Here is a 24,440-nt window from a genome sequence, read left to right on the forward strand (position 1 = left end):
GAGAGAGGTATCCATCCATTTGACTACTGTTATCATACGTTACTAGTACAAACCACAAGCAAGACACCGAAGTGTATGTTTACGTTTATTGTACAAGTACATGGATAATGAAAAGGTAAATTTAATTTGACTACTAGTTGGATATCTTTGCAATATCTTTACAGCATTGTGCTTTTGTTAAATGATGAAAAGGAATGTGGGTAAGGGTTTTGGTTTTGAAAAATAGATGACCGAATTGTATTATCTTTCAAGCATAATGCTTTCTTGTTGTTAAGCAGTTTGTTAATTGCAAAGGGTGGAATGAAGTGATTTGCTTTGAAAATGATTCGAGTCCTCATTTGCTCCGGGCATCGGCCTCCTCATCATGGGTTAAACTTACAGATGAAATTAAATTCCTTGTTACAGGAAGCAACATTCCACTTCTTATATTCTGCAGAGAAAAAGTGAAACAAACAAATGAGTGTTAGCATTAAATAGGCTCTTTGCAGGGCAATTCTCTCCTCTCTTCCTTTTCTTTCCCGTTGCAGCATTATAATTCTTATAAGAATAGCCGTACTGGGTCAGACCAATGGTCCTTCAAGCCCAGTAGTCCATTCTCACATTGGCCAATCCAGGTCACTAGTACCTGGCAAGAAACCCAAAGAGTAGCAACATTCCATGCAGAATTCCCAAAGAATAGCAACATTCCATGCTACCAATCCAGGGCAAGCAGTGGCTTCCCCCATGTCTGTCTCAAAAGCAGACTCTGGACTTTTCTTCCAGGAAATTGTCCAAACCTTTCTTAAAACCAGCTACGCTATCTGCTGTTACCACAACCTCTGGCAATGCGTTCCAATCCAGAGCTATTCTCCGAGTGAAAAAAAAAAAAAAATTCCTCCTATTGGTTTTAAAAGTATTTCCCTATAACTAAGTTCCCTGAGCTATAATTCCAATCTCTTGCATTCACACCTTGTCACCTTTACTGCCACAATCCTATGAATAAAGACACCACTAAATATATGTAGAATAATCAGTTTGGCCGCAGCTTTATTTCCAATCCCCAAAAACATTTCAAACACTGAACAGTTTCATCAAATTCCAGAAAACATGTCCAGAAACATTTCAGACCCCCAGTGCCAAAACTAGCTCACCATTAATACATATCCTTAACAACCCCCAAAACAGGGTCCGTGGTAACGCCAGGCCATGCTTCCCTTGCAGCGGTGCCGCCTACGAGGTTCACATTTTATCATTTATCCCCTTGTATATTTACATGCCCCACTGTGCCACAGTACTCTTTATGCCCCCCAAATTTCTTAATTGCTATTGAAATAAGCTGTTATCCCCTCACCCTACATCACCAGCACCCAACCAAATCCATTTAACAAAAACAATGAGCATAATACGAGCATTATTTTTTTAAAAAATTTACATGTTTGTTTGGGGTTTTTTTTCGAGTATTTATTTACAATCATTCAATATAGTCTCCCTGTTTTGCAATGACCAAGTCCTGGAAGCTTCATCATTCCATCCAAGACATAGGGTACCGGTGGAAGAAAGCTCTTCCAGAGATGCAAAATGATGTCCAAGCATAGGTTGTTTCAACTTTGGAAAAAGGTCAAAGTCTGGTGGACTCATGTCTAGACTATAGGGAGCATGAGGTAACACCTCTCAGCCGTATTCGCGTAGTTTTTCAATGAGGAGTGGAGAGTTCCATCTTCCCCACGACCAAAAATATTTCAATGAGCTCAATCAGAAATCAAACAAATGATGATTTTCGCTTATGATCATGAAGGCATCATCATCACAGACAAAGTTCCATGTAGGAGAAGTGTCACAGTAGTGTATTATTGTGATTTTTTGCAGAAAAATGCACAAAACCCAACCTCAGTTGCTCTTGGCTGGACCACTCATTCTTCACGACAATGCTCGCCTGCACGTAGGGAATGTCATTGAAAAACTATACAAATACGGCTGGGAGGTGTTACTTCATGCTCCCTACAGTCCAGACATGAGACCACCAGACTTTGACCTTTTTCCAAAGTTGAAACAACTTATGCGTGGACATCGTTATGCATCTCTGGAAGAGCTTTCTTCTGCCGGTACCTGAGCCATTTGGCAACTGAACTAAAATGGTGTCTTGTATGGAATAATAAAGCTTCCCAGACGTTGCGACTCAGTCATTGCAAAGCAGGGAGACTATATTGAAGGATTGTAAAGAAATACTTGAAAAAAAAACATGTAAATTAAAAAAAAAAAAAAAAAATGGTGTGCATTATTTATGAAATGACCCTCATACATTAACAAAGGGAAGGAGGGACAATCTCCTCATCCCCATCCAACCCTACTCTTCTTTTCATTACACAATCATCCCAAACTGCCAAAAGCTCCCAATCAATCCCCACTCTGCTTCTCCCTGCACACTATTCCCACATACACCAATCACCTCCCTCCTATCAACTTGTCCTATTGTTTCATACCACCATTCACCGTATAACCCCTATTCTAACTGCTGCCCCATCCCCACCACACTTGTCCCTATAATCTACCAAATTGGTGACAGGCTCAGCCAATGTTATTTTCCATCAGAAAACTCTGGTGTCATCCTTGTATTAGTTCTGACTGTCCCTCCGTCCTCCATCCGTCCTTCTGCACTATGCATCCCACATAATAAGCTGCAGTATGCACATATTATTTCCAGTTTTTCCACACAAATCTCACAACTGTTGTAGAAGGGTTTTCAGCACCCACAGCAAAACCGCTGTATTAAAGGGTAGCTCAGTGGACATACCAGGTACTTTAAAAAAAGACAATCGGGGCTAGACACACTAAAAGTTAGTGTTCGTCTAAAGATCGTCGCTAAACCAGTTTTGACTGATTTAGCATTTGCCAACTTGATGCAGAAAATGGCTCAACGCGTGGTTTTCTGCTGATCGCTTATTCTCTGATCCGGTCATGCAAATAAGCTCATTAATATTGAAATGCCACGTAAACTAGCAGAGCGATTGATATTCTAACAACTTCTTCAAGCCAAATACCCCCTAAGTCTAACAATATTAACTGAGTACCCCCAACCACTGACTGCCCAAGCTCCAACCCAGACCCACCCAAGCTCTGTCCCAGACCCCACACCCATTACTAATTGTAATGCAATTTCTTCCTTTCATTTTTCATATACACAGCAGATAAAAATTCTCAAAAGTGACACATTTCAATCACTAAATTGAAAATAAAATCATTTTCCCTACCTTTGTTTGGTGATTTTGGTTTTCTAATCATAGAAACATAGAAGATGACGGCAGAAAAGGCCTACAGCCCATCAAGTCTGCCCACTCTGCTTACCCACCCCCTGTCTATGCCTTAATGACCCAATTTCCTTATCTTGACCCTCGTAGGGATCCTACATGGGTATCCCATTTATTCTTAAAGTCTGGAACGCTGTCTGCCTCGATCACCTGCACTGGAAGCTTGTTCCAATGATCAACCACTCTCTCTGTGAAGAAATACTTTCTGGTGTCGCCATGAAATTTTCCGCCCCTGGTTGCAGTTCCTTCTATCTGTGTTCTTAACTGTGTTTCCAGGGCTGCCTTATCCATTGACTGTTTTTCTCTCCTTCACTTTCTGGCATCTCTCTCTACTACTACTATTATTATCCTATATAATAAAACGCTAGCCGCACATGCGCACTCAACTGCGTGCTTCCGTTTTCCCTGATCTGTGAGATGTAGGTCTGTGGCCTTGCAGGAGTGCACATGCGCGAGTCCCCAGCCTTACTTTCCAGCACCTACCACTCGCCGCCAGCGCTGGACTTCTCCGTGTCGGCTCCTCTCACCAGCCGCACCAGCGTCTGAGAAGGCTTCCGACGCTGGCGGGATCGAGAGGAGCCGTGGTGACACCTCGCGGGGCGGGAAGGGAAGCCCAAAACACTCCAGCCGCGAAGGCTGTCGCGGTTCCGACTCAAAACCAGCTGATTCCAGCAGCGTATGCAGCACTCGACACACGCTGCTTCGGGGCCTTCAGGGACGTGCCAGAGTAAATCAAGGCAGTAAAAGGCCCCAAAGCAGCGTGTGTAGAGTTCCGAACACGCTGCTGGAATCGGCAGATGGTCGGACCATGGGAAGGGAAGGGTGGGGGCGGCAAAGGACTAAGGGAGCAGTCAAGACCGAGGGATGGGAAAGGGGGGGGATAAAGGAAACGCTGCTGCTGTACAGGGAAGTGGTGTGGGGTGGGAGGGAATGCTGGTGCTGCTGTGGCTGCTGCACAGGGAAGGTGGGGATTTAAATTCTGCTGTACAGGGAAGTTTCTGCTGTACAGGGAAGTAGTGGCGGGGAGGGAATGCTACTGCACAGAGACATGGAGGGGGAGGGAATGCTGCTGTGGCTGCTGCACAGGGAGGTGTGGGGGGGGAGAGAGACAGATGGATAGAAAGAAAGCCAGACAGTGAGAGGAAGGCAGACAGAAAGAAAAGAAGAAAGGCACAGGGGCAGAGAGAGAGACACACAGAAAGACAGACAGACAAAGGGGGCCAGGGAGAGAGACAGACAAAAAGAAAAACAGCGGGAGGGAGAGAGACACAGAAAGAAAGACAGACATATATTCTAGCACCCGTTAATGTAACGGGCTAAAATACTAGTTATTAATAATTATTTCTGTAGCGCTACCAGACTCCCCTCCTTCCCTTTCATTCCCTGGTCTGGCATCTCTCCCTTCTCTGAGTCATATCTCCTCCCTCTCCTCTCCCTCCCACCCCCCACTGTAACATTTCTCTCTCTTTCTCCTTTCTGCCCCCTGCAGTCCAACATCTTCCCTCCCTTCCTCCTTTCTGGCCCCCTCACCCCTCCAAGTCCAACATTTATCCCTCCTTTCTACCAGTCCAACATTTCTTTCTCTCTGCTGCACCCTTCCTCTCCTCTGGTCCTCATTCCTTCCCCCAACCAACATCTCTCTCTCTCCCTCCATGAGTCCATGTAATAAAGAGACTTATTGGGAGGCTATATGACACAGTTGCTTGAAAAGCAATTAAGTACAAATACTGTTTACGCTTCTCCATTGAGCCCAAAAAATATAAATGTCAAAGACCCTCCCACATACCTGTGTCTTTAATCAGTTTCCCACAGTACTCATTATTGTTTATGTTATTTGGTCTCCCGGCTTTCCAGTTTCGGAAGTTATACATGGAGCCATCAGTCCACTTCCAGCGTCGATTCTGCAAAGACAAGAAGACACCCAGTGTAGGCTGAACTATGAAATGATATTCAGGAAGTGCCTTCACTGCCCAGGCCAAGATGGAGAAAGATCAGGGTGGATAAAAATCAATGATTTAAAAAAATTGATTTTTTAAAAATTTAAATCAGATTTTTTTTTACAATAAAATACTCTTTTGAGGAAAAATCTATCTAAAGATAGTTTTCTATTTAAAATACATTATAGTTCAAAAGTTAATCATGAAATAAGGATCAGTTTTTTAATTATGTAGCATGAGGCTGTATGCTATTACTATTATTTCTATAGCGCTACCAGACGTACGCAGCGCTGTACAGAGTCACAAAGAAGACAGTCCCTGCTCGAAAGAGCTTACAAATCTAAACAGCCAAGACAAACAGGATGTCATGGATACAGTTAAGGGGAACGGTTAATCAGCTGGCTGAGTTAGAGGGCAGAGGAGTAGGGTTAAGGATTGAAAGCTATATCAAAAAGGTGGGTTATCAGTCTGCTTTCATTCAATATTCATACAATGTTTACATTTTTTGGTAAATGAATTCCTTTGTGTCACGGGCAATTCTAGAAGATATTATCACAGATGCTTGGTTTTGTATTTCTCAAAAATGAATTTGTGTTTGCAGAGATAACATGTTTCTTCTTCACAGCAAAAATGTTATAAAATATACAGAGTTGAGAAAAAGACCTTAGGTCCATTGTTCCTTTACAAATTGATGTACACAGAATCAATCCCTTACCTCATAAATGCTAAGTTTATGTACACTTCCCCCTCCGTTTGTCTTTTGGCAGATACCATTAAGATCTGCAATAAAGTGGACATCCCTGAAAGCATTGAGGCCCTGATTCTGTATAGGACGCCCAGGAGAGGTGTCCTATACAGAATCGGTCCTACGCTAAACCCCGATTCTGTAACCGGCGTCCATGGTACAGACGCCGGTTAGAGAATCGGGTTAAATTAGACGCGGCCGCTATACTTATGGCAGCAAGGGATCTCCCTGCTGCAATATGTATAGCAGCCGCGGTCGCGGCCGCCTGCCAATCGCCAACAGGAGGATGCCCAATCCTCCTGCCGGAACCCCCCTGGAACCCCCCTCCCCCCCAAACTGGTAATCGCCGGCAGGAGGATGCCCAATCCTCCTGCTGGAAAGCCCGACGACCCCCCCCCCCCAAAACTAACCTAGCCTGGGCCAATCAAGTCTTAGGATTAGTGGGGATGGGCGGATCCGCTATGCCTAAGGCTTGATTGGTCCAGGCTTCTAGAGCCTGGGCCAATAAGGCCTTAGATTTAGCGGGGATGGGCCGGGAAGGGGCGGGCCCGTCTCATTTCCACGAGGCGGGCCAGTCGGCTGGACTTCAGCAAGACCCGTCCAGCCGACCAACATGTAAAGGTTAGTTGGGGGAGGGAGGGGTCGTCGGGCTTTCTGGCAGGAGGATTGGGCATCCTCCTGCCAGCGATTACCAGTTTGGGGGAGATGGGGGTTTCAGGGGGGTTCCGGCAGGAGGATTGGGCATCCTCCTGTCGGCGATTACCAGTTTGGTGGGGAGGGGGGATCCAGGGGGGTTCCGGCAGGAGGATTGGGCATCCTCCTGTCGGCGATGGGACAGGCGGCCGCTATACTTATTGCAGCAGGGAGATCCCTTGCTGCCATAAGTATAGCAGCCGCGTCTACTTACAATGTAGACCAGCATTTTGCTGGCCTACATTTTAAGCGTCTCTTCCTCTACTAGGGAGACGCGTAGGGCCGCCTAGGTTCGCCTAAGGCCCTTAGGCAAGCTTAGGCGTCTTGCAGGCCTCCCTAGGCTCCCGGAGGCGCCTTCAATATAGGCGGCCTGCCTGGGGAGCATTTTTTTTTTTTTAAACGTGCATCCCGATTGGCTGATTAGACAGCTGCCTAAAATCGGGACGCACTTTGGAGAATCAGGGCCTGAGAGCATACACAGATAGAGAAGCAATCGAAAGAAGTGTGAAGAGTTTTCAAGAAATTTGCAGTTAAGATTCTATACAAAAAAGTGCAGTCATTTATTCATGGTGCAGAAATTCAAGGAAGTTGAACATAATTGTGTGTGAGAGAGAGAGAGAGCAAAACAGGAGGTGAGTAGTGTCAGAAGGTTTATGGAAAGGGACCTATAAAAGAAGTGATAATTCCTCTGTAGGGACTGTTGGACACAATCTTTTAGGCGAGATCTCACCAGTTCCAGAAAGTCTAGAGGCTGGAAGTGTTGCAGAAAGAGGCTCTTAAAAAGTCCACAGTAGGGGGGGGGGAGGGTGCATTTGTGAGCACATATTCAGTAGTACATTTGGGTACCTAACATTTAAAGTGCACTCAAATAGCACGAATGTGTGTATACCTACAAATTAACACATGCAAATGGATCTTGCACATTTTTAAAGCTCGTCCATGCCTAAAAATCAATTTTTAAAAACATGAAAAGATGCCTAAAAATCAGGAAAACTTTGCTTAAATGGACTGGGACTTGTATACTGCCCTTTTGTAGTTTTTACAGCCACATTGAAAATGGTTTACATACGGGTACTTCAAGCATTTTCCCTATCTCTCCTGGCGGGCTCACAATCTGCCTAATCTACCTGGGGCAATAGAGGATTAAGTGACTTGCCAAGTATAGGACAATCAAGCCATTGTGACATCACTGATGAGGATGGCTCTTAGGCATTGGTGGAATGAGGCATTATGACATCACAATACCAGCTCTGGTTATCAGAGGCTGAAACTTCACACTATTTATTTACTCAATTTTCTATACTGTTCACCCAGGGGAGCTCAGAATGGTTTAAAATGAATTTATTCAGACACTGAAGCATTTTTCCCTGTCTGTCCTGGTGGACTCACAATCTATCTAATGTTCCTGGGGCAATGGGGGGATTAAGTGACTTGCCCAGGGTCCCAAGAAGCAGCACGCAATTTGAACCCCAAACCTCAGTATGCCGAGGCTTTAGCTCTAACCACTCCGCCACAAACCAAACCTTATTTTGGGCCATGTACACCCCTAGTACAGAATCTACACAAAAGGATGAGCTGAACTAGGAGAGCTGAAGAGAGGTACAGGAATAGGATAGTCATTCAAAAACCTCAAAGAGATAGATCAAATACAAGCTTTGTCATTAGTGCGGGCTAAGCACATGTTTTTCTTTGGAAGGGGCAGTGTCATGGGCAAGGAATGAACTTGGATACACCTTTGAGCTAGTATGTCCATACTAGCATCGCTAACAGGTTAGGGTACCTCAGTGCCATAGTAAGGGGGGTGCGGATGTCCCAGGTGCTGTCTTGGTGGAGGCACATGCACCTCTCTGCCCCCCCCCCCCCCCCGGCATGCAACGCTCGTGCTCTTCCCTGCCCCCCTGTAACTCTTTAAAATCTTTGTCAGCACGAACAACTACTATAGCCTGCTGCTCGCATTGGCCTGGTTCCCTCCGAAATTACTTCTGGGTCACAGAGCCAGGAGGTGACGTCAGAAGGAAAGCCAGTATGAGCAACAGGCCAGAGAAACTGCTCACGCTAGCAAAGATTTAAAGAGGTATGGGGTGGGCAGGAAGGGCACAAGGGTGGTGAAGAGGAGGACACAGGGGGCTTGGCACAGTAGGAGCAGGGGGGCAGAGAGGAGGGCGGGGGAGCCTCCTACCCTTGCTAGGACACTGGTATACCCATAACGCAGGAGTCTTTAATACCTTTTTTCAGGTAATGCATTCCAATGTGAACAGCACATGACCTGAAAAGGAAATACTTGAAAATGCCCTATTTCCCGGGCACACTAGAAATGGGCTTAATGCATTGAAAGTCCTACATTAGCAGGTGCTAAGCCTATTTCTTGGTGCAAATTACTAAACAAACCCCTAAATTACATTACATTACATTAGAAATTTCTATTCCGCCATTACCTTGCGGTTCAAGGGGGATTACAAAAGATTTAAGGTTGGTCTGTTACAAGAAGAGAATAGTGGTCTGTTACAAGGAGAGATCAGTGGTCATGACTAGTGAATGTAGAGAATAGGGCAGGTATTCTCCAGGAGTTAAGAAGATAGGAGGAAAGAGGTAATCGTGATGTTAAGACTTAATCAGGGATTTCTTGAAGAGTATGGTCTTTATTTCTTTTCTGAATAACCTGTAGTCCGTGGTCGTTAATCAGCAGATTGGAGATTTGGTTATCCAGTTTCGCTGCTTGGGTGGCTAGGAGGCCGTCGTAAAGTTTTTTTTTCGTTTAACTTCTTTGATTGGCGGGTGTGTGAATGGGGTGTGAGATTTTCTATGTCTGGTTGAGGTATTATGTTTGAGTCGGTTGTTCAGGTAGGTTGGGCTGTCACCATTTATGGTTTTAAATAGCGTGCAGTAAAATTTGAATAGTATTCTTTCCTGGATTGGGAGCCAGTGTTAGCTCATGAAAGCTTCAGTAATGTGGTCATGTTTTTTTAGGGAGTATTTTGGACTGTTTGCAGTTGTTTGATCATTGTTGCAGGGCAGGGGAGATAGAGGATGTTACAATAATCCAGTATACCCAGGATAAGGGATTGAACTATGAGCTGGAATTGTGCTCTTATTATATTACTAGTCTTTAAGCCCGTTAAATTAACGGGTGCTAGAATAGATGTCTGTCTGTCTTTCTTTCTGTCTGTCTCTCTGGCCCCCTGTCTGTCATTCTTTCTTTCTCTCTCTCTATCCTTGGCTAGTGTTTGTCTGGGAGGAGAGGTTTCTTTCTCTCTTTCTCTGCTGTCTGTCTGTGTTTATTCTATCTGTCTCCCTGGCCCCCTGTCTTTCTTTCTGTATGTCTCTCTGTCTTTCTCCCTGGCCCCCCCTGCCTACCTGTATTTATCTGTTGTCTCTCTGGCCCCCTGTCTGTCTTTCTTTATGTCTGTCTCTCTCCTGGCCCCCCTGCCTACCTGTATTTATCTGTTGTCTCTCTGGCCCCGTCTGTCTCTCTCTCTGGCCCCCTGTCTTTCTCCCTGGCCCCCTGCCTACCTGTATTTATCTGTTGTGCCATGCCTGACTGTCTCTCCGTGGCCCCTGACTGTCTCCCTACCCCCTCCCAAAAGCAAACCTGTTACATTACTGCCCTGTGCAGCAGTATTAGCGTTTCATCTACCACCCTTTCCCTTCCCGCGGTCCCGACTACAAAGCTGGTGATTCCAGCAGCGTGTGCAGCAGTCTTCACATGCTGCTCCGGGTCCTTCTACTGCCCTGATTTACTCTGGCACGTCCCTGATGACATCATCAGAGACGTGGCAGAGCAAATCAGGGCAGTAGAAGGGCCCGAAGCAGCGTGTGAAGACTGCTGCACACGCTGGAATCGCAAGGTTCATAGTTGGGTCCGCGGGAAGGGAAGGATGGGGTGGTAAAGGACTCGGGTCCCGGGCGGCGGGGTCAGTTTTTCGGTTCATCCTGGGGGGGGGGGGGAAGGAGGCGCTCTTTGTGCCCCAGTCCCAGCTTGTGGAGGCGATCGTCGGCTGGCTGGGAGCAGGCTTGTGGAGGCGATCGTCAGCGTCTAAAGAAACTTCCGTATTATGAGGTGGAGAGCAGGGAAGCTTGTCTGGCGCGCATGTGCACTTGTGCTGCCGCGACAGATCAGGGAACACGTGGTGCGAGTGCGCATGCGCGCCTAGTGTTTTATTATATATGATTCATATAAATTTAGGCCTATCACTCATTTGCCTAGACTTATGAGTAGGGTTACCAAACGTCTGGATTTACCCGGACATGTCCTCTTTTTAGAGGACTGCCCAGGTGTCTGGATGGATTTTGAAACCCCGGCAGTTTTTCTGGGTTTTGGAAGGCCCTGGCTCTGCCGGAGGGCCTCAGCACATGCGTGGATGTGATGTGATGATGTCACATGCATGTGGCATCGTGGCATCACACCACATCTGTGCATACGCGGAGGCCCTTCAGACACGACCCTGAGCTCAGAGAAGGAGATGAGATGAGGTTTGTCTGGGGGCAGGGCTGGGGTGAACTGGGGGGGGGGGACAGGGCCCCATGTCCTCTTTTTATCTACTACTGTACAACTATGGTAACTCTACTTTTGAGCCCAGTGCTGAAAATCACTGCTAACTCCTCCCCTGTTGCCTCCCACTTTTTATGCTCTTAAATTTAGTTCAGTGATATTTTGAGTATAAAGTTACGCATTCAGTCGTAATAAATTTTCAAAGAGGCCAACTTGGGAGCATTACTCTCAGATGCCCTTTTAATAAAGGGCGTTAAGCCCTCACGTGCACTCGGGGCTCCTTTTACGAAGGTGCGTTAGGGCCTTAATGCGTTAAAATGCCACGCGCGCTAGCTGCTACCGCCTCCTTTTAAGCAGGCGGTAATTTTTCGGCTAGCGCGCACTATAGCGTGTGCTAATCGTGTGCGTGCGCTAAAACCGCTAGCGCACGTTCGTAAAAGGAGCCCTTAAATTGTGCTTATTGCAAAGCACATGAAAGCATTGTGCAGTAATTTCCCCTTTTCCAATCGCTAACTACACATTAAAACAAATAATTTTGGAGGGGGCATGTCATAGGCGGAAAATGGGCTGAAAAGTGTTCTGATTAGCGGATGCTAACTGGATAACACAGATTTGATGCGGGAGCACAGTTCCCCCTAAACAGGAAGAGGTAAGTGCTCCCATGTTAAATTTTTTTGCAAGTCCCATTTGCTAATGGAAAAATTAGCACAGGACCTGCAAAATATCTATATTAATAAAACCCTACTACTGCTGTGTTAAAGCAGGGCTTAATACATGGGGAACTTCCATGTTAAAATGCGTTCAGCCCAGATTTTAACACACTTTAGTAAAAGGGCCCTAAAATTAGGAGCATAAATCCTTTGACACGGAAACAGAATTTCTCCCTGTCCCTGCAGATAATTGTGGGAAACCCGTTTCATTCTTTAGTATCTATCTGCATGGGTCAATGATTGGCTGAGTGGCAGACTTCAGAGAGTGGTGGTTAATGGTACCCTCTCTAAAACATCGGAGGTGACCAGTGGAGTGCCGCAGGGCTCGGTCCTGGGTCCACTCCTTTTCAACATATTCATAGGGGATCTGACTCAAGGGCTTCAAGGTAAAATAACACTATTCGCCGATGACGCCAAACTATGTAATATAGTAAGTGAATGCAGTTTACAGAATTATATGGCGCAGGACCTGCTTACATTGGAAAGTTGGTCCTCAACCTGGCAGCTAGGCTTCAATGCTAAGAAATGTAAGGTCATGCACCTCGGAAGCGGAAATCCATGCAGGACGTACTTCTTGAACGGAGAAACTTTAACTAGGACTTCAGCAGAACGAGATTTAGGAGTAATCATCAGTGCAGACATGAAAACTGCCAATCAAGTAGAGAAGGCTTCATCTAAGGCAAGGCAGATATTGGGTTGTATCAATAGAAGTTTCGTCAGCCGAAAGCCTGAAGTCATAATGCCGTTGTACAGGGCCATGGTGAGACCTCATCTGGAGTACTGTGTGCAATTCTGGAGGCCACATTACAGTAAAGATGTGCGCAGAATTGAATCGGTTCAACGGACGGCCACCAGGATGATCTCGGGGCTCAAGGGTCTCTCGTACGAAGAGAGACTGAACAAATTGCAGCTCTACACTCTTGAGGAACGTAGGAAGAGGGGAGACATGATCGAAACATTTAAGTACCTCACGGGACGTGTCGAAGTGGAAGATGATATTTTCTTTCTCAAGGGACCCTCGGCCACAAGAGGGCACCCGCTCAAACTCAGGGGCGGAAAATTTCATGGCGACACCAGAAAGTATTTCTTCACAGAGAGAGTGGTTGATCATTGGAACAAGCTTCCAGTGCAGGTGATCGAGGAAGACAGAGTGCCAGACTTTAAGAATAAATGGGATACCCATGTGGGATCCCTACGAGGGTCAAGATAAGGAAATTGGGTCATTAGGGCATAGACAGGGGGTGGGTAAGCAGAGTGGGCAGACTTGATGGGCTGTAGCCCTTTTCTGCCGTCATCTTCTATGTTTCTATGTCTCAACCTCAGCCCTTCTTTATTAGCATTCTTTAATGCAAGGCTTGAGGGTCAGTTTTTTTGTTTATGTGTATTGTGAATTGGATATATAGCTCTGACACTGATTGATCTAAGCCAGGGGTGTCCAACCTGCGGCCCTGTGAAGTATTTTGTGCGGCCCCGGTCGAGGGCAATGCAGTGTTTTCCTTTGCTGCCCCCTGGTGTTTACCATCTTGCCGGCTCCCTCCTCTGTCTTACTGCAGCATTTGCGCGGCCCCAGAAACATTTTCTTGGGCCAATGCAGCCCAGGGAAGCCAAAAGGTTGGACACCCCTGATCTAAGCAGTTTACAGAATAAAGAAATGTACCTAAAACTGAAAATGGAACGGAACTCCATAAATTAGGACAGAGAAGGCAGAGCCGAGAAGATAAACAAATAGAATAATTACAACATCAAATCAATCACAATGTTAAAAATCTGCACAAAAAAATCCAGTAGAGGCCTTCCATCGTCAAATTAGTTTTGTGGCAAAATAAGGGGAGCAAAGAGTTCATTTACGGGGTCTTTTACTAAACCGCGCTAGCCAAATCCAATTATAGGATTTCAAGTGTATTTGAATGCTTAATTGATAAATGTCAATATTGTACTTGATTTAAGATTTGAAATGAATAAAGATTAAAAAAATAAACTGCTCTAGCCAATTTAGCGCGTTCTAAATGCTGACGCGCCCATTATATTCTATGGATGCGTTAGCATTTGGCGTGCATTAAATCGGCTAGCGTGCCTTAGTAAAAGACCCCCTTAATCTCTCCGCCATGATCCTGTCTCCCCTGAGTGCCCGTCGCATCCCTCAGCCATCTAGCTGTCCAACTGATTCTCTTCCTGGCTTCGTATTTTAATACATTTAATACACCTAAAAAAGTTGGTTGTGCCCATTCATTCTCTGATTCTTCCCTCTCTCCTTAAAGAATGACACGGGAACGGGGACAAATTCTGTCTCCGTGTCATTCTCTGCAGTCTGGCCCCGAGATACTAAAGTGTCTGCTCACCTCTACAGGATCATGAAGTCCGATCCACACGCTAGGGGTCTTTGGGTACGCAGAGACGTAAGTGGCGATGATATTGGCCTCTGCGGTATCATGGATGGAGGCGAGATGGGCGCCGTGTCCATAGCTCTGGCACTCAAACTATGAGATTAATGGCACAATCTTAGTTTTTTTTTTTTTTTTTTTATTTATTTATTATTTTCAACTTAAATTTCAAGTATTTCACTTGTACAGAAAGCAAGAATAGGATAGATATCAAATACAAAGCAATATAAATCTTAAATTAAACAAATATACTATTTATGCTCAAGTCCACAATTAGGATCCAAGAATTATTGAAAATTGGCGAAATTATCTAAAAAGAAAATTGTAAAAGAAACTGAGAACTATAGCACTGAGATGAGGTCACAATATCCTAAATATAGGGCTCAAAGATTGTTAACATTCAGGCGAGACATAGCCACAAAGTTTGTCAATTGTGATGGTTCAAAAAACACATATTTAAGAGTACGGTGATATACAATACATTTACACGGATGTCTCAAATAAAAAGTTGCTCCCAAAGATAAAACCCCAGGTTTCAATAGAAGAAATTCACGGCGACGCCTTTGCGTCTCCCGTGCCAAATCTGGGAACATTTGTATTTTATAACCAAGAAAGCTTTTTTGTCTATTTTTAAAGAAAAGTTTTAACAACCATGTTTTATCAATTGGCAAAGCTAAAGTAATAATCATGGTGGCTGGTGATGCTAGATCCTTCTCAGATGTTTCTAAGATCTGCGATATATTTGGAAGTTCTTGATCTGAGGGTTTTTCTTTTAGTTGTTGATTTTGTTCTTTATCAGGCAGATAATAAACCCGTGAAAATGGTGGTAATGAATCTTCGGGTATCTCTAAGTTCTCTACTAGATATCTCTTTAGCATTTCTCTAGGTGTTACTAACTCGAGTCTTGGAAAATTAATTAACCTTCAATCTTAGTTAATTCAACTGTGGCCCTTCATGACGACATTTCAGCTGCAAAAAAGGGGATGAAATTTATAAACTAACACAAAACGTCTGAAGGAGAATGACAACTCTATCCAACAAACAAAATCCCACAGACAGATTTAGATAGAGTCCAAGGGTAGGAAAAGCCTCGGAGTTTCACCGTGAGTCGCACAGAGAATTTCTTCAAGCGCCCTTTCCTTCTTTCATCAGCATAAAAACTCTACCCTCTGGTACTCAACATTTCCAAAAAAAAGCTTAGACTTTTATCACCAAATCAGTTCATCTTATCATACGTGTCATCGTTTAACCCTTTCAGGACCATAAGGATCGTAGGCCAATTTTTGTGGTTTTGACGACATTTTTATGGTAAAAAGGGCTTGCAGATGCCAAAAAATTGATTTTTTTTGTGAAATATCATTATTTTTTTTTAAAAAAATCAAACTTCTGGCTTATGGACAGTGTGGCAAGTGAATCTTCTCGTCAATCTGGCAATGACGCTAATGAATGAATGTCGGAACCAGTTTGTTTACATAAAGGCAGTATCCTATGGAATCCGTACATATCAAATTTAGAACTGTAGACTATCCCAATCAAAATTTATAGGATTTTAAAGTTATGGGACAAATATGTCCCTTGGTCCTGAAAGGGTTAAACATGTTTACTTTTTATGCCAAAATATTTGCTGCGATTCTTTTAGACATATAAAACATTGTTCCCGGGCCACTTCAAGATTTTACTTTCACCCTTCCATAGTTTCAAGTTTCAAGTTTATTAGGATTTTATATACCGCCTATCAAGGTTATCTAAGCGGTTTTACAATCAGGTACTCAAGCATTTTCCCTCTCTGTCCCGGTGGGCTCACAATCTAGCTAATGTACCTGGGGCTATGGAGGACTGAGTGACTTGCCCAGGGTCACAAGGAGCAGCGCGGGGTTTGAACCCACAACCCCAGGGTGCTGAGGCTGTAGATCCAACCACTGCGCCACACACTCCTCCTCCACTCCATAGCATTTAATGAGATTATTTGAGGCCAACCTAAGTTCCAAGTGCCTAGCTAGATCCCAAGTAGTAAACAGATTTTATGCTGCTTATCCTAGAAATAAGCAGTGGATTTCCCCAAGCCATCTCAATAATGGCCTATGGTCAAAACTTACAAAGACTAGGGGACACTCGAAGTTACAGGGAAATAATTTAAAAACAAATAGGAGGATTTTTTTTTTCACTCAGAGAATAGTTAAGCTCTGGAACGCATTGCCAGAGGTTGTGGTAAGAGCGGATAGCGTAGCTGGTTTTAATAAAGGTTTGGACATGTTCCTGGAGGAAAAGTCCATAGTCTGTTATTGAGAAAGACATAGGGCAGTGGTTCCCAAACCTGTCCTGGCGGACCACCAGGCCAGTCGGGTTTTCAAGATAGCCCTAATGAATATGCATGGAGCAGATCTGCATTCCTGGCATCTCCATTATATGCAAATCTCTGTCATGCATATTCATTAGGGCTATCTTGAAAACCCAACTGGCCTGGGGGTCCTCCAGGACAGGTTTGGGAACCACTGCCCTGAATCAGTAGCATGGAATGTTGCTACTCCTTGGGTTTTGGCCAGGTACTAGTGACCTGGATTGGCCACTGTGAGAACGGGCTACTGGGCTTGATGGACCATTGTTCTGACCCAGTAAGGCTATCCTTATGTTCTTATGACTTCTCTTTTAGGAATTATCCAAACCTTTTTAAAACCCCGCTAAGCTAACTGATTTCACCACATTCTCCTGCAATGAATTCCAGAGTTTAATTACAGGTTGTGTGAAGAGATATTTTCTCCGGTTTGTTTTAAATCTACTACTTAGTAGCTTCATTGCATTCCCCCCTAGTCCCAGTATTTTGGAAAGAGTGAACCAGCATTTCACATCTGCCCTTTCCACTCCACTCAGTATTTTATAGACCTTTATCATATCACCCCCTGAGCCGTCTCTTCTCCAAGCTGAAGAACCCTCGCTGCTTTAGCCTTTTCTCATAGGAAAGTCGTCCCATTCTTTTTATCATTTTCATCACCCTTCTCTGTACCTTTTCTAATTCTGCTATATCTTTTTTGAGATTCTGACCCAGTATGGCAGTTGTTATGTTCTTACGTATTAGAGTAGCCCATGTATATTTTTAACAGATAAAGGAGGGTAGTTTTCACACAGACCATTTACCTGAGTAGATTAAATATTTATCTATCAATATAAATGTCTTTGAAAATTGTATCCTCCCCCAGGACCACAAGCCCAGGATAGGTGAATGTTACCTGAGAACATCCCAAGGAATTGGCATTAAGCACCACTCACAACAACCAATCAAAATTCAGAGCTAGTGCTCAGCTGATATAGAACCCAGAGACCATGAGACATTCAAAGCTTGATTCCAGCTTCTCTTGCATGAGTCTTATAACATACCTCAGCTTCTGCCCAGGGTAGCTCAAATCGGAAATATCCATAGCAATTGGATTTGTAGAATAACCACCCTGGAGGACAACTCTGTCTTGCAGCTACTCCTCCTGCATTATTAAAAAAAAAAAAAAAAGAGATAAGGAGAAAGCCAGAAGGAAAGTGAGGTTTGTGGTTCAACATACTGTAGAAAGACAAACAAATGTATAAGAGAAAGAGGCAAGGAGGCAAAAAGCATGAGAAAGACAACAGGAGATGGCAAAGGAAAAGAGAGATGGAGGGAAAAAGATCAAGAAAAGTAAAACGCTGCTGATTTTCATATGCAAACCCCAAAAGATTTAAAACAAGATTTATATTTTGGCTAATGTGTACCGGCTGTACTCGTACCTGGATCTGGCTTGGTGATTCAGGGATTATAATAAATTATATGGGTCTCTGAAGACACCTAGGCAAACTTGCAGTGTCCTATTCCCCCTCTCCTGCATTTCTGCAGGCTCCTGGGAGGGAATGAAGTGCTGAACTCAGGCGCATGACTGAAGGGAAGGAGGAAGCAATAAGTGAGGAGGGCCTGGATTAAGGAGAGAAGGATGGTTCTTCCTTCTTCATTCTCACCTTTCCCCTCTTATTGCCTGGGATGCGAGAAGCTGAAGAAAGACACTAGAGGATTGTTCTCTGCTGAACCAGGTTGGCTATAGCTCTATGTGCCTGTACCTAGTGGGGGGGAACAGTGCTGGGGTTTGGCCTACAGGAAGAGGAGAACATACTGGGGCCATGCTTTGGACTAAAAGGAGGTTGTGGTAAGAGCGGAGAGCATAGCTGGTTTTAAGAAAGGTTTGGACAATTTTCTGGAGGAAAAGTCCATAGTCTGTTATTGAGACAGACATGGGGGAAGCCACTGCTTGCCCTGGATCGGTAATATGGAATGTTGCTACTCTTTGGGGATTCCGCATGGAATGTTGCTACTCTTTGGGGTTCTGGAATCTTGTTTACTCTGAGATAATGGAATGTTGCTACTCTTTGGGGATTCCGCATGGAATGTTGCTGCTCTTTGGGGTTCTGGAATCTTGTTTACTCTGAGATAATGGAATGTTGCTATTCTTTAGGGATTCCGCATGGAATGTTGCTGCTCTTTGGAGTTCCGGAATCTTGGTTTACTCTGAGATAATGGAATGTTGCTACTCTTTGGGTTTTGCCAGGTATTAGTGACCTGTATTGGCTACCTTGAGGATGGGCTACTAGGTTAGATGGACCATTGGTCCGACCCAGTAAGGCTATTCTTATGCTCTTATGAGTGTGCTGGGATCTCTGACGAAGGAGAGAAGAGAAATGTGAGAAAGTTGGGGGGACAGTTGAAGAGATAATGTTCACATACTCCCCTTTCCCCAACTAGAGCAGCATGTTCAGACCAAGGAAGCCAGAGTTCAAATCCCACTGTGATTTCTTGAGATCTTGGGCAAGTAACATAATCCTCCATTGCCTCACATGCAAACTTAAATTATAAGCCCTCTGGGGACAGGGGAATCGCTAGTGTACTTGAATGTAACTCACCTGAGCTAAATCTAAAGCAAAGGATTGGCACAACTCAGAAATTCCCTGCTATGTGTGCATCTCACTCTTGTTGACTTGATGCAACAAATTGGAGCAAATTTCCCATGTTAAAGTATTATATTATCCTTCTACAGTGTTACAGTCTTTAGGAATTAATCACTCCAGCCTCCCATCCTCCCCTCCTGCCCAGGCCTCCCTTCCTTTTTCTCCCCCCCCCCCCCCCCGTCTCTTCCCCTGTCCATCAGCACCTCTTTGCTGTCCCCCTGTCCAGCAGTAGGCCTCCCTTCCTCTTTCTTCCCCCCCCCCGTCTCTTCCCCTGTCCATCAGCACCTCTTTGCTGTCCCCCTGTCCAGTAGGCCTCCCTTCCTTTTTCTTCCCCCCTTGCCCAGGCCTCCCTTCCTTTTTCTCCCCCCCCCCCCCTCGTCTGTTCCCCTGTCCAGCAGCACCCCTTACCTCGCATCTGGCCTCCGGACAGCCGCCGCAGTCTGCAGCTGCCGACAGTCTCCACCTGCATTGCCCCCGCCGCGCCATCTTGAAGAGTGTCGAGCGGTGACGGAGGCGACGATGGATTAGCCGCTGGAGGAGGAGACTGGCGGGGAACGGAGAACAGGTTCAGGGCTGCCAGGGGGGAGGGAAGAGGGGAGGAGTGAGCCCGGCTAAGACTGGCAGGAAGAGGAAGGCGGGGCAGGTGAGGCTTTTGTAACCTGCCTCATCTTCCCTCAAAACTATGTAATTACTGTAATCCATGGATCAAAAGTTCCCCCAAGGTCTGTAGCTGAACTGCCCAGCTGCTATTCAACTAAGCATGGCACTATGTGTAGAGATTAGAAACTGGTGATGGAAGAGGGACAACATGGCAGTCAACTGAGCAATTTGATTGGCTGAGGGTTCCCCCAGTTCTTTATAGTGAAGATAATGCATTGTAGAACTCCTGTGAGGGGCTCTGCTCTCTTTACTACAGCCATGCCATGTCATTAAACCTCAAGTGATGTCAACTGACTGCACTTTTTCATAGTGTTTCTATGACATCATCTAATATAATAAAACCCTAAGCCGCGCATGCGCACTCCCACCTGCGTGCTCCCGTTTTCTGTGAGCTGTAGGGCACCGCAGGTAGGAGTGCGCATGCACGCGAATCTCTGCCTCTCTTTCCCCCGAGGTGGATGTCGGCCGCGGCGGCTGTTTTCTCCTCCCATTGCCTGCCACTCTCAACCATAACCCCCAAACACCTGGCATCCCCTCTCTCCCTTGACTGATAGCCTCACCTGCCCCGCCTTCCTCTTCCTGCCAGTCTTAGCCGGGCTCACTCCTCCCCTCTTCCCTCCCCCCTGGCAGCCCTGAACCTGTTCTCCGTTCCCCGCCAGTCTCCTCCTCCAGCGGCTAATCCATCGTCGCCTCCGTCACCGCTCGACACTCTTCAAGATGGCGCGGCGGGGGCAATGCAGGTGGAGACTGTCGGCAGCTGCAGACTGCGGCGGCTGTCCGGAGGCCAGATGCGAGGTAAGGGGTGCTGCTGGACAGGGGAACAGACGAGGGGGGGGAGAAAAAGGAAGGGAGGCCTGGGCAAGGGGGGAAGAAAAAGGAAGGGAGGCCTACTGGACAGGGGGACAGCAAAGAGGTGCTGATGGACAGGGGAAGAGACGGGGGGGGGGAAGAAAGAGGAAGGGAGGCCTACTGCTGGATAGGGGGACAGGAAAGAGGTGCTGATGGACAGGGGAAGAGACGGGGGGGAAGAAAAAGGAAGGGAGGCCTACTGCTGGACAGGGGACAGCAAAGAGGTGCTGATGGACAGGGGAAGAGATGGGGGGGGGGAAGAAAAAGGAAGGGAGGCCTACTGCTGGACAGGGGGACATGAAAGAGGTGCAGATGGACAGGGGGGAAATAAAAAAAAAGGGAGAAGGGCTGCTGCTGGATAAGGGGAGCAGTGAAGGGGTGGTGGTGGACACAGGGAAGGTAAAAGGAAGGGAGAATGGGTGGATAGCCAAGGAAAAATAAACATAGAAAGAAAGACAGAAATACAGAAAGCAGCTAAGGACAGAGAGAGAGAAATAAATAAACACAGACACACACAAATATATTCTAGCACCCGTTAATGTAACGGGCTATAAGACTAGTGTAAGTAATAATGTATCTAGCCACAGAAGCCGGGCTTACAAGACAGTGCACAATTAGACCGTGCAACTGTGAATCCAGTGCCTTGGATTTGGATGTAACCAAACACAAAAGAAACTGCAGACAAGCGTACAAGATGCAGGCTATGTTTATTATATCAATTGTTAATTGCAGTTAATGTCACCACCTTGTAGATGTTCTAGCAAGTTCACACAGAGACCCCTGGTCAGTGATTACCTTCGAACTACGCAGGCTTATGTTTATTTTTGTTTGCGGTTTAATTTGATACCTTGTTAACTAGGGACCCCTGATGAAGGCGTGTTAACCGAAACACGGACCGTGTCGGATCCCTTGGTTTGTAAAAAGGTGATAACATAAATCACAATTAACAATTGATATAGTAAAACATACCCTGTTGTCTCTTTCTCACTGCAGATTGGATTGGATCGTCTTTTGTGGTTTTCATTTTGGATCTGGATTTAGACTTACCTCCCCTTTTACTAAACTGCGGCTCCAACGCTGCTCCAAAGCTCATAGAATTCCTATGAACGTTGGAGCATTTAGCTCTCCGGACCACAGTGGAAACCTCTACCGAGGCTTAGTAAAAGGTAAGGTTAATTATTTGTCTTTTTTTCTCTGTTGAACACTCAGGGATCCTTTTACTAAGGTGCGCTAAAGAAATTAGCGCACGCACGAAATTACCGCACGCTAAACCCGCGCTACGCTCCTAAAGCTAACGCCAGCTCAATGCTGGCATTAAGGTCTAGCGCGCACTATTCTGCTCGTTAAAGCCCTAACGCACCTTTGTAAAAGGAGCCCTCAGTATTCTGGTCTGCTTGTGTGTAAATATAGTTTATACTGTAAGTTCTCTGAGACAGGTGCATATGTACCAAGATAGTACTACGAAGGGGTGCTGAAAAGTTCTCAGCCCCACCAACCAACTTCCTAAATTCTGAGCGTTATTTTGCCACTGTAGCTGAAAAGATTAGTTCATTAAGTGCCAATTTGTATAAACGAAATTCTATGATTGTTGACACTGTTTCAGAACATCGATTGAACCATATCCATGTCATTTTCTTCTTGGGTGGGCTGACAACTTTAAAGCAACCCCCCCCCCCACCCCCTGTAGTGTGAAGGCTTTCAGTTTCTGGTAACCAGAGCTGAGATTATGATGTCATAATGCCTCATTCCACCAATAAGAGCCAACCTCATCACTGATGTCACAATGGCTTGATTGTCCTATACTTGGCTCACTTTTATTACATGCAAGGGGTGCTGAAAAGTTCTCAGCCCCACCAACCAACTTCCTAAATTCTGAGCGTTATGTTGCCGCTGTAACTGAAAAGAGTGTTATCTTGTTTCATCAAGTGCCAGTTTGCAGAAACAGAATTCTATGTTTTGTCATTGTTTCAGATTAGAGAATGACACGGTGACAAAATTCATCACCGTTCCCGTCCCCGCGGATAACCGCGGGAAATAATCCCATGTCATTCTCTAGTGTCTATTTCAACCTCAGTCCTTCTACCCCAGCATTCTTCAAAGCAAAGCTTGTGGCCATTCATACTCTGATTCTTATGTGAGCCAAGGATAATGAAGCCATTGTGACATCACTGATGTGATTGGCTCTTAGGCACTGGTGGAATGAGGCATTATGACATCACAATATCTGCTCTGGATACCAGAGACTGTCATTCTGTAGTGTCTGTTTCAACCTCGGTCCTTCTACACCAGCACTCTTCAGAGCAAAGCTTGAGGGTCAGTGGTTGTGGCCATTCATACTCTGATTCTTCCCTCTCTCCTTAAAGAATGACATGAAGATGGTTTCCCGCGGTTATCCGCGGGGACGGGAACGGTGATGAATTTTGTCACCATGTCATTCTCTATTTCAGATCACTGATTGAACCATATCCACATCATTCTCCTCTTGGTTGGGTTGAGAACTTTTCAGCACCCCCCTCATATATAAGCACTGATCATGTCTGCTTGGATTGTTCTGAAATATATGCACTGCTAACTGTCTTGATATGGGAAATAGTTCGGTCCCTTGTTTCTCTGCAATTAGTCACAGACTGACAACTCAAGATTCACAGTCCTAAACCCTACCTCTATTCTGCATACTCAACCACAGATAGAGTTTACTGGAAACATGTTTTTGGACAGGGTTGCATTTGTTTTCACCTATCTCTAGTTATTCTGAATAGAGAATGACATGGGGATAAATTGTTCCCCGTCCCCGTGAGTTTTGTCGCCGTTTCTGTCCCATTCCTGTAAGCTCTGACTTAACTGCACAAGCCTCAAACACTTATGGTTTTAAAGTGTTTGAGGCTTGTGCAGATGAGGACGGAACTTGCAGGAATGGGGCAGGGACAGGAAAAGAACTCGTCTGGATGGGAAAATGAGTTGCCGTGGGGACAGGAAAAATTTGTCCCCGCATCATTCTCTAATTCTGAAGTCACTTACCTTCTGCTGAAGGGCTGAAGAATAGGGCTCCAAGGAGCCAGAAGGTGACACAGCAAGCAAATAATGCCATCTTAGACTTTTTACCCTGAGAATAAAAAAAAAAAAAAAAAGAGAGAAGAATAAATTCAATGCACAATGTAACGCTTACTTTAAAATATGTGCAAAGTCTCTGAAATTTTTCACTGAGAACAGCAAGAGATGCACAGGAAACTAATTACCTCAGTAGGGCAAGACACCTCTCTCTGTATCTGAAATCAGACTTTAGGCTCAGCTTCAGGGTTTTCAATGCAGAGAGGGTTTTATAGGATTTGCAGAACAGCATGGGATTGGGAAGGGGGAAGTGTGTGCAAACCACATAACCTAGAGTGCAATAAATTGTCCATCTAGGTAAATACTGATAAAATGTCTTCTCATTAAATGTACCCTGAACAAACACATGCCCAAAAAAATAGAATGGCTTTAGATCTTATCTCTATGTAAGTGATACAATATTAGATATGTGTCATAGCACAGGAGATGAGGCAGATGTGCAGCAGTGACTATGTATCATTCCCTTTTCATGTTCTGCTAATCAGTGATATTAAAAGAATGACGAGGAAGAGCGCACACAATATGAAGATTATCTCAAAGCGATTAGATATTCGAAAAAGATTTCACTCGCTCTAACATTTAAGTAAATAATACAGGGGATGAAATATCTCTAAAGAAGCTTCTTTCA

General features: G+C 45.1%; 1 protein-coding gene across 1 annotated transcript; it reads right to left on the reverse strand.

Annotated features, from left to right (window-relative positions):
• Window positions 1-82: 82 nt before the first annotated feature.
• Window positions 83-24,008, reverse strand: LOC117366535 (regenerating islet-derived protein 4-like). The gene is made up of 6 exons (XM_033957977.1): window positions 23,941-24,008; window positions 23,723-23,807; window positions 17,612-17,712; window positions 14,198-14,335; window positions 5,071-5,185; window positions 83-430 (listed from the first exon to the last, which is right to left on the reverse strand). The coding sequence occupies exons 2-6, from the start codon at window positions 23,790-23,792 to the stop codon at window positions 363-365; spliced, it is 492 nt and encodes a 163-aa protein (XP_033813868.1). The 5' UTR covers window positions 23,793-23,807; window positions 23,941-24,008; the 3' UTR covers window positions 83-362.
• Window positions 24,009-24,440: the final 432 nt, after the last annotated feature.

Source organism: Geotrypetes seraphini, chromosome 9, assembly GCF_902459505.1.
Source record: "Geotrypetes seraphini chromosome 9, aGeoSer1.1, whole genome shotgun sequence".
NCBI lineage: Eukaryota > Metazoa > Chordata > Amphibia > Gymnophiona > Dermophiidae > Geotrypetes > Geotrypetes seraphini.

What these genes read in the sequence shown, in the direction of transcription:
- LOC117366535 (XM_033957977.1), bottom strand. Translation starts at nt 23,792, where the DNA reads ATGGCATTATTTGCTTGCTGTGTCACCTTCTGGCTCCTTGGAGCCCTA. An exon ending in TACCCTGGGCAGAAGCTGAG is followed by an intron (nt 14,336 to 17,611) that starts GTATGTTATAAG and finishes TTAATCTCATAG; the next exon opens with TTTGAGTGCCAGAGCTATGG. An exon ending in GAAACTGATTAAAGACACAG is followed by an intron (nt 431 to 5,070) that starts GTATGTGGGAGG and finishes TTTTCTCTGCAG; the next exon opens with AATATAAGAAGTGGAATGTT.